The sequence below is a fragment of the Sporothrix brasiliensis genome, assembly GCF_000820605.1.
Source record: "Sporothrix brasiliensis 5110 chromosome Unknown Cont19, whole genome shotgun sequence".
Classification (NCBI taxonomy): domain Eukaryota; kingdom Fungi; phylum Ascomycota; class Sordariomycetes; order Ophiostomatales; family Ophiostomataceae; genus Sporothrix; species Sporothrix brasiliensis.
Genome location: NW_024467138.1, coordinates 3,364,553 through 3,377,498, shown reverse-complemented (window position 1 = coordinate 3,377,498; position 12,946 = coordinate 3,364,553). Strand labels below are relative to the sequence as shown.

The window sequence follows — 12,946 nt, the reverse complement described above, 5'->3', positions numbered from 1 at the left end:
TGACTGATTTGATGTGATGTCCTTGTTTTTTTTGCCTCGCGCCGCTTTTTCTGTAGATTTGTCTGTCCAGCGCTTCAGTGACAAAACTATTTCCAGATAACTGCTTTCTTTCAACTACCCCTAGCCTTTGTCTTCCATTCTGTATTTGTTGGTTGCCTGACGGCTCGCAGAAATGACAAAGTCGCCCCCCTGTTAAAAGGAGGTTGATCCTTTGCTTGCATATATAGACTTTGGTGGACCACGCTTGCGCACACCGCATTGCCCCTGACTGCATAGACTACAAAGGCGCAATAAAAAGGACCACAGGCACACTCCCATTGGCATCCCTTTTGGTGGATGCCGTACTTTGTAGAGGCAATATGGTGCAATTTATGCTGCCCACCTTGAGGCCCGGTATCCCTACGTGCTTCTGGGATCTGAGATCTAAAATCTTCATCTCCGAATGTGTGCAATCAGCATGTTCTTGATCCGCGATGTGATATATCGTGTGTGAAAAGTAAATCCGTTGTTCCTCTGCAGATAGACACAGCACGAGTGAATCACGTGTAGTATTCTCTCTTTGTATTCCTCATTCTTACATTGGTCGCCGCTTCCACTTGGAAAGGGCTTCTTAAAGTAGAACGCGTTCCTTCCTTTGTCCTTTGCATGCCAACGCTAGACGGCGGTGCGCAGTTTTTATGCTGTAACCTCCTTCCCTGGTGGTGGTTTGTTGGCCTTTCCCTGGCTCCTTTAGTTAGGAAACGGCGACTTGGTAGTGCTGTTTCGTTGTTTCTGGTCCCGCAAAAATGCGACGGCTCCTGAAATGGGTGGGTCGCACTTGCCTGTCCTACTGTGCAAAAGGCACTTGCCTGGTCCCTTTGACAGCAAGGGGAAGGAGCACCTGGATCTCATTTTGGTGTGGGAGCAACGGCCCAAGAAAGGAAAGAAGGGCTGTGTCGCGTTTCCCCATTTCGAGAAACAGGGACGAAAGACTATTGATGATATTTTGAGGACTGCCAAAAGGCTTCAACTTGTCTTCCCCCTCCTCCTTTGCTCACGCCGCTCTTTCTACCCGCACAACATCTCTGCCTCTCCCGACCGCGTGCGAGAGCGGTAATGGTGAAATAAGTCACCCACCCAGTCTTTCTCGCTGCAGCCGACACTCGTTTCCCACGCAGCCCTCTCCCTTCTGTCGTCCATTCGACCGCCTTTTGATCATTTCCGCCGTTTTTCGTAATTCCGCTACTCTCCCTCGAATTGTCAACATACTACTACAGCAACGTTCTGCCATAGATCGTCGATCTTGACTCCCGCTTCTCCCGTCCGTCCTCCTGCCCCGATCGACACCACGCAGCCTCTATTCTCCGCCACGGCAGCCATGTCGGACCCCAAAGACGAGCTGGTGTCGCCCGTTGAGGCGCCTTCGGTTGATACGTCGCCTGATGGCTCCGACCACGAGACGGTAAGGTCACACTGCTTCGTTCCTCCCCTTCTGAACTGTTTTCGGGCATATCGTGGACTGGTGGCTGTTGTTGCAGGGGCATTACGTGTCTGCCTGCGTTCTCCCCTTCCTCGTCCTTTTTTTTTGTGTTTCCGCCACCCCCAGCGTCAATCCGACGTGACCGGCAGCATGATTTGCATTAAAACGTGCACATATAGCCCGGCAGGCCTGTCTACGCGTTTGCATGAACAAGAGCTCAAGAATTCTGTGTTCCATACGCGGCGTCGCTGGCACAACTTGTGGGACAGCCGAAGCCACCATCTCGCTTTTCGTCTTCACTGTCCAGGGCAGCGTCGTCGTTTGTCCAACGTCCTGCCCAGCCTCTGTTTGTATTGATCGCTGACGTCGTACACGGCCTTGCCCACAGGACACCTTTGAAGACGCCCAGGATACGTCTTCTGTCCGTTCCCTAACCAACCGCAAAACGTCTCTTTCCACGTCACGACTCGCAAAGTCGTCCACGTCCCCAGGCGCGGATCCTGCCAAGTCAGAGCTCGAGAAGGCCTTCCAAAAGATCCGCGGCCGCCAGAACCCACCTCCCGGCGAAGACGACAACAACGCAGCGGACGACAAAGAGCGTGGTGTTGCAAAGGCTAGTGAGAACGCGGTCGTCGAGGCTGAAGAAGACACTGCTCCTTCGCCACCTTCAGCCGTCGCACCTGCTGCTGACAGCGTAACAAACGGCCTGGCCAACGGAAATCGACGAAAGTCATCGCCCCTCCCCGATCTTGACGCCGACAACTCTGCAGAGCTTGATAACGTCAATCTTGACGACGACCACACTGCCGCCAAATCCCCTCCCGCTGTGCCCGAAAAGGACCTCTCTTCAAAGACGCTGTCTCTTAGCAGCTTCACAAGCGTCATTCCCTCCATCCCGTGGTCTCCATCCAATTCCAGCGAGACAGCCTCCAAACCGCCACCAATCTCTCCCTCCATCCCCCCGGTCGGCGCCCCGCCCCCAGCCGCGACCCGGAAACTGACCAGTCCTTTTTCGTGGCTGTCGCGAAACACCAACAAGGACGCAGCCGTTATTTCGCCGCCTCTCTCCCAAGTGTCGCCGCCCACTGTGTCCCCGCGGAGGAATACGGCTAGCTCTGTCGCCACCCTTACGAGCAATCCTGAAATGATGCTCAGCAAGCTGGAGGAGGAGTCCGATCCCCGCCGGGGGTCAGGACGCAGCAGTTTAAAAGATCGGTTCAAGATGATCCGGCAAAGAGAAGAAGCGGGCGCCGGTGGTGCTGGAACATCTTCTGAAGAGGAACGGACCGCAAACACGGCTACTGCAGAAGGTGCCGGCTCGCCAAAACTGGGCACTGTCGGCCTCGGCATTCCCGTGTCGTCATCTGGCGATGAGCACGTTCCCGCATCGCCCATGCCAGCCAGCCCCAATCCGAGCCTTGCTCCAGGGACGGTGTCTGGCGCAACGGCCGGCCCGTCGAGCAACGGCGACGCTGCTGTGGACTGGGATCTGTGGCAAGCCGTCATCTACGAAGGCCCTGCCGCGGTCGCACGCTCAAGTGCAGAAGAGCTCAACAAGGCCATTGCCACCGGCATCCCAAGCGCGATCCGTGGTGTCATTTGGCAGGTTCTTGCCCAGAGCAAGAACGGCGAGCTTGAGGCTGTCTACCAGGACATGCTTGCGCGTGGCACTGAGCGTGAGAGGGAGCGCCAGAACAGCGCACCTGCACCAGCAAAGGACACCACGTCGTCTGCTGCATCGTCGATTCACTCCGGCGACTCCGTGTCGGCCACGAGCGCCAGCAACGGCGCCGCCAGTGGTAGCGCGACTACGGCATCTATTGTGGCGGAGAAGGAGAGCGCCAGCGTCGTGGCCCAACGTAAGAAGAAGGAGAAGGACGACGCGGCGGCTCTGCAGAAGCTCGAAAAGGCGATTCGCCGGGACCTTGGTGCACGCACGAGCTACTCCAAGTTTGCCACGGCCCAGGGGCTCCAGGAAGGGCTCTTTGGCGTTTGCAAGGCCTATGCTCTGTTCGACGAGGCAGTGGGCTACGCCCAAGGCATGAACTTCCTCATCATGCCCATCCTCTTCAACATGCCCGAGGAGGAGGCGTTCTGCCTGCTGGTCCGCCTCATGAACCAGTACCACCTGCGCGACCTGTTCATCCAGGACATGCCAGGCCTCCACATGCACCTCTACCTCTTTGACCGCCTCTTGGAAGACCTGGAGCCGGCGCTGTACTGCCATCTGCACCGGCGAAGCATCTCTCCGCACCTGTACGCCACCCAGTGGTTCCTGACGCTCTTTGCCTATCGCTTCCCTCTGCAGCTGGTTCTCCGCATCTACGACCTGATTTTGTCCGAGGGCCTCTCTGCCATCCTCAAGTTTGGCATCGTCCTGATGCAGAAGAACGCGACAACCCTCTTGGGCATGTCGGACATGTCGCAGTTGACGACGTTCCTCAAGGACCGGCTCTTTGACGTGTACATTGATGCGAGCCCCAGCGCCGGCAGCATCCTCGAGAACGGCTTCTTCGGCAGCTCCTCGTCCAGCCTCGACAAGGAGGTGTACCGGGCGGACCAGTTTGTGCGCGATGCGTGCGAGGTCAAGCTCACCCCGGAGCTGATCAAGACGTATACGGCCGAGTGGGAGGAGAAGACGCGCGCCGAGAAGGAGCGCGAGGCCGAGCTCGAGAACCTGCGCACGTCCAATGCCAGTCTGACTGTCAAAGTGCGCCGGCTGGAGGAACGCATCCAGACGGTCGATCACGAGCAGGCGGCGCTGGCGACGGAGCTCGTGCACACCAAAGTGGAGAACGAAGAGCTGCGGGACGAAAACGAGAGCCTCAAGGGCCAGGTGCGCGAGCTCAAGGTGGTGATTGAGCAGCAGCCCGACGAGCTCGAGCAGGCATGGAAGGCCGAGCGCGACGATCTCATGAACCGCAACGCCAAGGTGCACGAAGAGAACCAGCGCGTCGAGAAGGAGATGGCCGAGCTGGAGGAGCAGCTGGTGCAGACGAAGATGCAGTACGCCGAGGTCAACGCGCAGCATGAGACGCTGTTGCGGAAGTGGTCAGATCTGAAGCGGCAGTTTGCGTAAGGTCGGGCATCGTTCTCTGTTTGACACTGCTGTTTGACACTGCTGTTCGACAGTATCATTGACACCCTGTCACGCGTCCCACCGTCCACGTTGTCCAGTCCGTCTTCTTCTTCCATTCTGCATTATCATGGACCCGGCGTTTACACGGCTTTTGCGGGTCCTGGAACGCTTCGCCTCGCCACCGCCGTAGCAGCAAACAAAATACAAAACAGCACTGCCCGTGTTTGACACATTGGCCTCCCTTTCTTCTTCTCTTTCTCTGTGTCTATTCTACACTTTAAGTTCTGGCAACGCATCCACTTCGTGACAGGAAACCATTATACTTGCTTGCCGTGCATTTCTTGGTGTCGACGGTTTCTTGGGCTTATGAACCGTCATTTTCGAGGCCTTTTATTTTTTGTCGGTCTTTTTTGGTCTTTTTCTGCATTTTCTTTTTCTCTTCGTTTTTCCTGACGGTGATTTTCTTATCGTCGTTTGTGACGGAGACACGACTGTTATGTTTTCTTTTTGTACTTGTACCACAGAGGAAGAAAAAACAACGGGAATTGAAGACAACGTTGGCATGAACCCCCTTTTTGAAAGGTCTACCAAATCACATTTTCAGCTCAGACCGAAAACGACTACATGATATTGGTATTACAGAGTTGGTCTTTTTGGTCTATTTTGGGTTCGAAGATGACAGGGGGCAACTCCTCACTTTCCCCACATCCGTTATCTTGGCTGCTGAGCACAAGGTCTTGATAACAACTCACAAACACGATCGGGTGGCTCCGACGGCCGGCGAGAAACCATCATGCAAAATGTAGTTTCTTGCTGCTCGAATGCAAGATGAAGATCCAGAACGTCATATTTCCACAGCCAGACGGCAGTCCCGAGCCGTTGTCGTCGAGACTATGGGACATCGACCTTGTTGACGGTGTTGTCGAATCGATTCAGCCGGCCGGTCGCCCGGTCGATGCGACCGATACAGATGTCACCAAAGACAACGTCGCCAGCCACCTTCTGTTGCCAACACTCTGCCACCCGCACCTGCATCTCGACAAGGCCTATTTATTGACCTCGGGCTGCTGTGGCGCCGATGACGACTCCGACGGTGTCGATCACCCCGACTACTCGGACCTCCTCCCGCAGACGGGCTCGTTTGCCGAAGCCCTCGCGACTACACGCGTGGCCAAGACACGCTTTACAGCCGCCGACCTGCGCCGTCGCGGGCTGCAGCTGCTGGCCACAAGCTTTGCACAGGGCGTGACCGATGCGCGTGTCTTTGTCGAAGTGGATGCGCAAGCGGCCGGCCGCGGCACGGTAGCGGTGGTCGTGACGCGTGACCTGCAGCAGCTGTTCCGGGGCCAACTCGCAGTGCAGGTGTGCGCGTTTGCGCAAGAGGTGCTCTTCACGGGCGCGGCGGGCGCGGCGAACCGGGCGGCCATGGAGGATGTCCTCGCAGCCGACCACAGGAACGGTGCAGCGTCTTTAGCGTCTTCGGCGTCTTCAGCGTCAGAACCGACGCAGACGATTGCCGTCCTGGGTGCCACACCGTACGTCGAGGCAACGCGCGCCCAGTCGCTGCAAAACATCGACTGGGCCGTCGCCACAGCGCTGCAGTACGGCCTGCATCTGGACCTGCACTTGGACTACAACCTGACGGAGTACACAGGCGACGGCAGCCGCGAGGACGCCGCCAACGAGCCCCTCATTTTCGCCTTGCTCGAGGCCCTCATTCGACACAAGTGGACAGAGAGGGCGCGGCACACAGGAACCGGGGGACGTGGCAGCAAGACGCAAACGACCACGCGAACGGTCGTTGTCGGCCACATGACACAGCTCACCTGTCTGCCGCCGGCGCAGCTCACACGACTGGCCGCCATCATCCGGGACAGCCGACTGCCCGTCTATTTTGTCGGCCTGCCGACGAGCGACCTCTACATGATGGGCCGGCCGCCGCCCGGGCCCGCCGCAGCAGCGTCGACTGCGCCGCACACCATCCCCCGCGGCACGCTTCCCATCCCGGCCCTGATCCGCGACTACGGCTTGCAGGCCTGCCTCGGCGTCAACAACGTGGGCAACGCCTTCACACCGCACGGCACAGGCGACCCGCTGCAGCTGGCCTGCTGGGGCGTCGGGCTCTACCACGCCGGCACCGGTCCGGACGCGCACCTGCTCTACGGCGCGGTCAGCTGGCGCGCACGCGCGGCCATCGGCATAGAGGCGGGCGACACACTGGTGGATTGAGAGAAGTGCAGCCGACACCCAAACGACTGGCTGGGCAAGCGCATCGGCCCGGTCTTGGCCATGGTCAATCCGCGGTATATACCGTTTTCGCCACAGACAACGGGGCTGTCGGCGACCGCAGCAGCGGTGCTCCATCGCATCCCGTCGCGGCCGCGGCTCGGCTTCCGGGATGTCGTCTGGGACCCTCCCGACGTCTCGCTCCGAAAAGTGGTGTGATCTTATGTATTTTCCGAATACCCGCATGGGGCTGTGCAAGCGTTTTAATGCGACGAACGCGTATCCGTACATTCTGTGGTGGCTGGAGATCGACAGGTCGTCTTCAGCCGCATAAGGCAGCTGCTGGCCATAGAGCGTCTACTCGCACTTGATTCGCAGAGTTTCTTTGGCACGTTCATGCCACAAGTTGTCGTTCAAACATCCTGTCCAAGGTCACCAACATGCGCTCAGGTTGATGGCAAACAAACACGTCATATGTGGTTGCTAAACAAGCAAGAGGTAGTCCATCCCCTCCCCCCCCCGATTTAGCTTCCAGGTCGGATTAAACAACGAAATAATAGATGCAAAAGCGTACAATAATATGCTGTAAATCATATCTCCATGTCTTCCATATTCTCCTTCTTTTGATGCAATCAAAAACTATTCAACAATATTTTGGATCCTGAACTTCCCGCGTGTTTCCGTTTTGAATACAATTGTGTGCCAATGTAGCTTCCGATCCCGGTCCAAGACATAAAACAAAACCCCAAAACAAGAGAAAAGAGAAAAAGAAGAAAACGAAGAATAGAAATGCAGACCGAACGCAGAAAGCTATGAACAACGCCCTGGCTATGCGAAAATGAATGTATACGCTGGCATCATCGTGTGCCGCGTGAGATATATGCGCCGAAGAAAAGACAAGACGCATATGAAGATAAGAAGAGAAAAGGGCGAACCCCAAGAACAAAAAACATAAAAAGACATTAAGGAACCTGGCCTATAAACCTCGTAGAAATCAGGACAATCAACAGATAACCAATATCCAAGATACATGGAGAGTTTTAAAAAATATGAGATGATAAGCCAAAAGACAGAGTTTGACGTCGTTGTGCGGGAGAGGAATGAGAGCTGAGACAGTACAAGGACCAGAAAGTTGGCGAGCTGCTCGCTTTAGAAAGCAACTTTGTTGCCGTTGTTAAGGCGGAAAGGTAGAGGTCCCAGGGGGCCAGGGCTGAGCATGGAGGACGGAGTCATGCTGCCGTCGGGATGGCCTGAGAGAGTGCTATTGATGGAGTTGAGCCCCGACGAGCCGGACGTAGATGAAAATGTGCCCGTTCGCGACATGGAGATGCCTCCCGAGGAAATGAGGGTATCGGCTCGTTCAAAGAGGTTGCCGGAGAAGACCTTGTTAAAGGACGCACTCTGAGGTGTGGACGGGACAGTTGCCTGCACGGCAGGGCCGAGAGCGGCACTTTGCGGCGTCATGGGTAGCTGGACGCCCAGTTTTCCATCGGCACCGCCGCTGAGGACGCTACTGCCGCCGCTCAGGGGGCTGGTCGTGTTGGCCAGCATGTTCGACTGCCTCAGAGTGTAGGCCCAAGGCGACCGCAGAATGAGTCGTGTCGTATCCTTGATGCACTGGTGCAGTGGGCGAAGACGCGCTCGGGTGTCGACGGGAAGCTGGATGGCGGTCTTGTCGTTGCGGACCATATCGGCAAAGCTGTACCACGCATCAAAGAAGTTCACACACAGGCTCCAGAACGCATCCTGCCAACGGACGCCGGGCTCCTTCAACTTGATGCTCGACAACCGGCTCTTGAGCGTCTCGGTCTGCTGAATGGCCGTCGCGCAGCGGCCGAGGAGAATACGCCAGTCGCGCGTGACCTGTTCGGGGGCTCGCTGCGTCATCGCGGCCCGTAGCGAAGACGCATACTGGCTGTTCAAGCCCGGAAGTAGCCGTAGTGCGACATCGCTGGACTTTTGCAACGCCAGGTAGATCTTCTCGAACATGCGGTCTTCTTCCGTGAAGTCAGCTGTCGGTGCACCGCGGCTGCTCGTCGACGCAAAGGACTCGCCCGACCGGGGCGTGGCAGATGTAATGGTCGCAGTTCGGCCGGTGCCGTTGATGAAGGGTACGAGACCGGGCATCGGAACGTCGGTTGCCACGCGCAAGTTGCTCGGGTTGTGTGAGACGCTACCGCCTCGCACTCCGCGCACAGTGGCGAGGCCCGGGCGTTCTGCAGTTGGCGTAGACATCACCGAAGTGTCGCGGGAGTGGGGTAGCGATGGCGGCATGAGAGGCTTGATCGTGTCTCCCACGGAAATCACATTCTCGGATTGTGAGGCACGGCTGGACGACGGGCCGGAAGCCGACTTGCGGTATCCCTGCGTCGTGATGGTGCCGGCCGAGGCAACGCGAAGCTCCATGATGCTGTGGTACAGCTGCAACAGCAGCGTACGCATGTATCGGGGGTCACCATTGTCGAGGAACAAATCCACATTGACTTTCAAAAGCGAGCAGATGTGGTCGTAGGCGTGCAAAAGCGTGACGCATGCACTATGCACAATCTCATTTTCCAGATTGTTCTCGCCTGTATCAACGGCAAGCTCGTAGCGCTGGATCTCACGCTCGAGCTGCTGCACGTGCGAGTTTGTGTTGTACACGACAATCTCGAGGCTGGACCGACGCGTTGTTCCGTCGTTGGCGAGACTCATAAGCATCTGGATCATGGGGTGGATCTGGAAAACCGAGTAGAGCACGCCTTTGGCAGCCTCGACAACAGGATCACAGAACTTGGACTCCCGGCGCCGCTCCGGAAGAATTGAGAGACGGCGGACATAGATCGGACGTTGCATGGCAATTTCTGACATGGGGCTTGCCGGGCTCTTTGTGTCAGAAATGGCAGCCGCGGTACTTACAGGGTTGCCTGTCATGGCAGATCCATGGCTAAGACCGCGGTAGTGACTAAAGCGGTTGTTGGCTTCCGTCTCGTCGAGTGTGCCAAGCTCTTGGGCCTTCTTTGATACGATGCCCATCCGCCGGGACCGTTCACCCGGACGCTCGCTACCAGACCGATCGCCACGAGGTGCCGGAAGCAAGGTCGTTTCGCTGTTGCTGCGAACACGCTCATTTACGCTTCCGATCGTTAACGGCATGACACCAGGGCGTCGAACAGCCGTGTTCTGCTGAGACAGTCCCCGGTAATGCGAGCGTGTCGGGATGGGCGGCGGTCGGGCCATGTTGGGTGAGCGAAGGTCGCCAACTTCGGCACCATTGACCTTGATTGGGAACCGTCCACTTGTGACACGCTTGGCTGGGAGAAGGCGGGGCGGGTCAAGCGGGTCGGACGAGTCGTCCGTCGGCGTATCAGACAAACCGCCCATAGAATATGAGCCACCGCTGGGCGTGGTGCCGTTGCCAGATCCTCCACTGGACGAAGGACCGGAGGCTGGTCCATTGGCCTGGGCGGTGCTAGTGACATAGGAGACAGCTGTAGCCGCAGCTTCGGAACGCCCATTGAGCATGGCCTGCTTCAAGAACTTCTTCACGTGGGAGGTAACGGTGACCTCGGTGACCTCACTCTCCTTGAGATAGCCTTCATTGGGCGGGCTGCTGGCCTGGACTTGAAACACTTCGGGGGGCGGGAAGCGAATGGGGTTACCGTCGAGCTTGAGCATCTGCAGCGACGCCATGTCGGCTAGGCACAGGGGCAGTTCCTCAATGCGATTTTTCTGGACAGCAAAGACCTTGAGCGAGGTCAATTTGATAATTTCGGGCGGTAGGACGCGGAGCTTATTGCGGCCCAAATCGAGAATTTCGAGGGATCGGAGGTCGCACAGCTGTGGGCACGACATTAGCCACTGCATGCAGAGAGAGGTACGATCGAGGCGAGGAAGCATATAGAGCATAAGGAGCATGAGGGGGACAAAGAGGGGGCAGAGGAGACGCGGCAGGGTACTCACAGGTAGTGGGAACTCTCGAATGTCGTTATTGCGAACATTGAGATACCGCAGCGAAGAGCACTCGGCGAACCGTGCAGGGAAACCCGTCAGTTTGTTGTGAGACAACGCAAGCCTGCAGAATAAGGGTCAGTTTAGTTTAACAGTCTTGCATACAATGTCCCTTTACTCGTGGCCAAGTCGTCTCGAACGATCATGATGGTGTGATCCGCTGGTGTGGCGGTCACACCAAGTACAAGTCCAGCTTACCGTTCCAGCTTGTTCATGATGATGTCGACGACCTCGTCAGGCAGCCGCTGTATATTCTTGCGGCTTAAGTCGATGGTGAGACCCGGCTTGAGCTCATTGTTGATGTCGGCGCTGTCACCCGCCTGCTGATCGGTATGCCGCAATGCGTCCTTCATCGCCTCGCGTGCCAGCGCGATGACCTGGCTCGCGGCGATCGGTGCGGATGCAGTCAGCGAGCCAGCACCGCGTGCGGACGGCATTGGCGGTGGTGGCGGCGGTGGTGGCGGCGGCGGTGGTGGTATCGGGATGCTCGCAAGGTTGACATTGCCACCAGCGGCGGCGGCAATATTGGCTGGTAGGGGGGGGATCGGGATGTTGCTGCCGCTGGAACCGGGCAAGCGGCGGTTCTGTGCTGGGTTTTCGGGCAGTCCGCGACCGGTTGATTGTGTGCCAGCGCCGAGAGGAAGCCCTGGCCGGTCAGAGCGATCTGGCCGGTCCATGGCTGCGTATGCTGTCGAAGAGAGTAGGCGGAAGGATGACGGGTAAGGAGGTCGACCCTAGGAGGAGGACACCTGTGCGGAAAGCTGCAGCTCGTCGGTCGGCAAGTCGTCGAAAGCACGAGGTCGGACGTTCGTATTTGGAGGGTATATCGATGAGAAGGTCGGCGATTGTAAGGGCAGAACAAAGTGACCGAAGGTCGTAGCTCCTCCTTCTCAAAGGGGGCCTCTTCGATGATGACTATGCCCCTATTTCGTAGATGCAGCCAATACCAGACAGACTGCTGCACCTCTTCTGGTGCTGAACGGCGATCTGGCGTCCCGTTCAATGACCTGGCTGTGTTCAAAGGCAAAGGGCAGCGAGAAGAAGAGAAGAGGCTTGTCTAAGCCTGCAGGCGACTAATGAGGCCCATTCGCGACAAAAGCTGGACTAAGAGACGCATGCGAGTGGATGTTTTTTTTGTCGATAGTCGGGCGGTGAGTGTGGGATGGCGTAGGGGAGGGGAGAATGAGGGAAAATGAGGGTGATGCAAGAGGAGAAACGCAGCGATGGGCGATCGGAAAAGAGAAAATGAGAACAAAGGGGGAAGGGTTAAAGTGCAGAATGAAGGTTGTAGAACGAGGCAGAGGACACCAACAGACGAACAAGGGACGGATATTAAGAGGGCACCACTGCCAAACAGCAAAGCCTGGTCCGGGAAGGAAGGTGTGCTGCTGAAAAAAAGGACAGAAGGTGCAACGGCAATAATCCAGACCGCTGAAGATTTACCGGCAGGAGGGAGGTGGCCTGGGTGGAAGGGGCAGGAAAGGGATCACAGTGTAGAAAGAGCAGAGCCGGCGCGTGTCAGCCCAAACAGCAAGTAAAGCAACGGCGACCGTTTAGAGAGCACGTAAAAACGTCTAGTGCAGAAGGAGCGAGTTCGCTTATGACAGAATACACCAACAACCTGTCGCAAATGGGGCCAGCGCGAAGGCTCTAAAGGAAGGAACGCAAGAGTGGAAAGCGAAAATGCGACCAAAACGGCAGGCAGGCGACGTTTGGGTAGCGTGCTCCCAATCGCAAAAACGCCCCTGGAAAGGGGCGGGGTGGAGAAAAAAGGAGTTGATGGGTAGGCTGAGAGACAAGAGACAGGGGATAACCGGCCCCAACAGCGATGGACAGGCGGCAGAGCTCGCAGGACACTGCATTGGGCTGTTTAGGGTGACGATTTTCGCGCTAGTGCACGTTCTGGCCCATGACGCTGGGAAGGCACGAAGGACAGGACAGGGCAGGACAGGAGTCGACGCGCTCGTGGTCGGTGCAATAGCAGTGCGAACCTGACGGAAGCTCCTTCCCCAGTTTTCTCCATTGTGTTTTCACGTCTTGGCGTCCCTTGGGCCTTTCCGGGCCCCTTAGAGCCTGCATTATAAGGAGTAAGTACAGTGTATCCATCTAGTGTCCTGCAGGTACAAACGCGCCGCGCCGCTGGCCTGCAACCTCTACACGCCCTGTATCACGCCGTATTACGCGGTATTACT

General features: G+C 57.1%; 3 protein-coding genes across 3 annotated transcripts; 2 read left to right on the top strand and 1 right to left on the bottom strand.

Annotated features, from left to right (window-relative positions):
* Positions 1–1,357: 1,357 nt before the first annotated feature.
* Positions 1,358–4,538, top strand: SPBR_00130 (GTPase activating protein (Gyp5); the record flags this gene model as incomplete). The annotated part of the gene is made up of 2 exons (XM_040758450.1): positions 1,358–1,441; positions 1,848–4,538. 2 exons carry the CDS (start codon positions 1,358–1,360, stop codon positions 4,536–4,538), a joined length of 2,775 nt encoding a protein of 924 aa, XP_040618735.1.
* An 828-nt stretch (positions 4,539–5,366) lies between these two features.
* SPBR_00619 (zinc metallopeptidase) lies at positions 5,367–6,767 on the top strand (the record flags this gene model as incomplete). Its single annotated transcript, XM_040758938.1, has 1 exon — positions 5,367–6,767. The coding sequence occupies one exon, from the start codon at positions 5,367–5,369 to the stop codon at positions 6,765–6,767; it is 1,401 nt and encodes a 466-aa protein (XP_040618734.1).
* Positions 6,768–7,913: 1,146 nt separating this feature from the next.
* Positions 7,914–11,431, bottom strand: SPBR_00099 (cell morphogenesis protein; the record flags this gene model as incomplete). The annotated part of the gene is made up of 3 exons (XM_040758419.1): positions 7,914–10,583; positions 10,707–10,818; positions 10,953–11,431. The coding sequence occupies 3 exons, from the start codon at positions 11,429–11,431 to the stop codon at positions 7,914–7,916; spliced, it is 3,261 nt and encodes a 1,086-aa protein (XP_040618733.1).
* Between the last annotated feature and the right edge of the window lie 1,515 nt (positions 11,432–12,946).